General features: G+C 52.1%; 1 protein-coding gene across 4 annotated transcripts in view; it reads left to right on the plus strand.

Annotated features, from left to right (window-relative positions):
• GABRB2 (gamma-aminobutyric acid type A receptor beta2 subunit) overlaps positions 1-1,673 on the plus strand; it is a 136,610-nt gene that overhangs the window by 1,495 nt on the left and 133,442 nt on the right. For all 4 annotated transcript variants that reach the window (XM_010718904.3, XM_010718903.3, XM_003210320.4 and 1 more), the window contains exons 3-5: positions 13-245; positions 361-452; positions 1,343-1,410. In XM_010718904.3, the coding sequence (XP_010717206.1) occupies positions 169-245; positions 361-452; positions 1,343-1,410 (237 nt within the window). In that variant the 5' untranslated portion in view covers positions 13-168. The remainder of the gene's footprint in view (positions 1-12; positions 246-360; positions 453-1,342; positions 1,411-1,673) is intronic.

A 1,673-nucleotide genomic window follows, 5' to 3' on the forward strand; every position in this document is an offset into this window, starting at 1 on the left:
TTTTTTTGCAAGGAAATTTGCTCCATCTCCAGCAGCAACCACTGCTCCTTTTGATGTTGTGGTACGCCGTGCGCATGCGCTTCACATTAGAATTACTGCACTGGCCAGAATAAGTTGGATCTCTTCTTCTCTTCACTGAAACCCTAAATCATATCAAAAGCTAAAGGGATGCTGAGAGTCCGGAAAAAGGGTTACTTTGGGATTTGGTCATTCCCTTTAATAATAGCAGTGGTGTGTGCACAGAGGTAAGTGACGAAGGCATTGCTTTACTTTGAATTGCTCTGCATGTTACAGCTAAGGGGAATGTACAGCTTGGGTCCGAGAAATAAGAAATAACGCATCGTTATTTTTCTTCCTTAGTGTCAATGACCCTAGTAATATGTCACTGGTAAAAGAGACCGTGGATAGACTGCTGAAGGGCTATGACATTCGCTTGAGGCCAGATTTTGGAGGTAATTCGACAGCTTTTCAATTAGAGATGTTACATATCCGGGCTGTTGGACCTTCTCCGTGCGTGCTTTTTAGACGTGTGGTGGGTGCTGTTGCTCTGGGTGTGCGTGTTGCCATTTTCTCAAGATGATCCAAAGTTAAGCTAATTGTTACTCTATTTTCTTAGCACAAGGCGCTCTTAATGCCATAATTTAAATCTCCTTCATATCTGGAATCGGTCCCTCATTGTGTGCGTGCTGATAATTCATTAACCTGTCATTAACCCCTCGTTTAACTGGCTTTATCGACATGCAAATCTCTGAAGTTTACACAACGTTCGCTCCCGTGATCACACAGTTACTATTTTCGAGTACGAGATGCGCTGTTAACCGATACAAAAATGTCATTTAACCCCCTGCGCGTTCCCACTCCCAGCTACTTCGTGTGTTTATCGATCGGTGTCGGACGCGCTCACCGGGGTCCACCGCCCGGTACCCGCGGGGCTGAGCCGCGTAGGGGGGCCGGGGAGGAAAGGGGGGGGTCCCTACAGCCCCCTGCCCGCTCCGGGCTGCGTGCCGCGGGCTCCCCAGGGAGCAGCCGGCGCTGGAATCGACACGTGTGCGCGTTATATAAAGCGGCGCTCCAGCTGGCGGGGCGCAAAGGGTGAATCCGGCGCTAACGCGTTCCTCGCGGATCGATGGCAGCTTGCACGCTCGGGGGGGCGGGGGAGGGACGGGCTGGGGGACGCTGTTTGTCACCTTCCCGGCTTTTTATTTATTTGTTTAGTAATCGTTTCTTCTTCTTTTTCTTCTTCTTCTTTTTTTTTTTTTGCTATGTCTTAGTCCTTGTAACTCTGGTAAGAATGAGTTAAGTTCTTAGCGATCACATTGCGGACCATCTTGTTGGTTTGCAGGTCCCCCAGTGGCTGTTGGCATGAACATAGACATTGCCAGTATAGATATGGTCTCAGAAGTCAATATGGTGAGTATTTATGGTTTGGGATTGGGAGCTTTCTGCGGGGGAGGGGGTCTGTCCCTTCCCCCACCTCTACCCAGGCGGAGCGGCACTCATTGCCGGCCGGGGAAGCGGCGAGGCCTCCTTCTCCGATGCGGAGCTGGGGGGTGTCCGGAGGGCTGCCTCGCCCCATCCCGTCCTGTCCCGTCCCGTCCCGTCTACTTTTTCGCGTGGAAGGACCCGGGGAGCACCGGCCCAGCAGCACCGGCCGCGCCGCCGCCGGTTGCAGC

This window comes from Meleagris gallopavo, chromosome 15 (assembly GCF_000146605.3).
Source record: "Meleagris gallopavo isolate NT-WF06-2002-E0010 breed Aviagen turkey brand Nicholas breeding stock chromosome 15, Turkey_5.1, whole genome shotgun sequence".
Classification (NCBI taxonomy): Eukaryota; Metazoa; Chordata; class Aves; order Galliformes; family Phasianidae; genus Meleagris; species Meleagris gallopavo.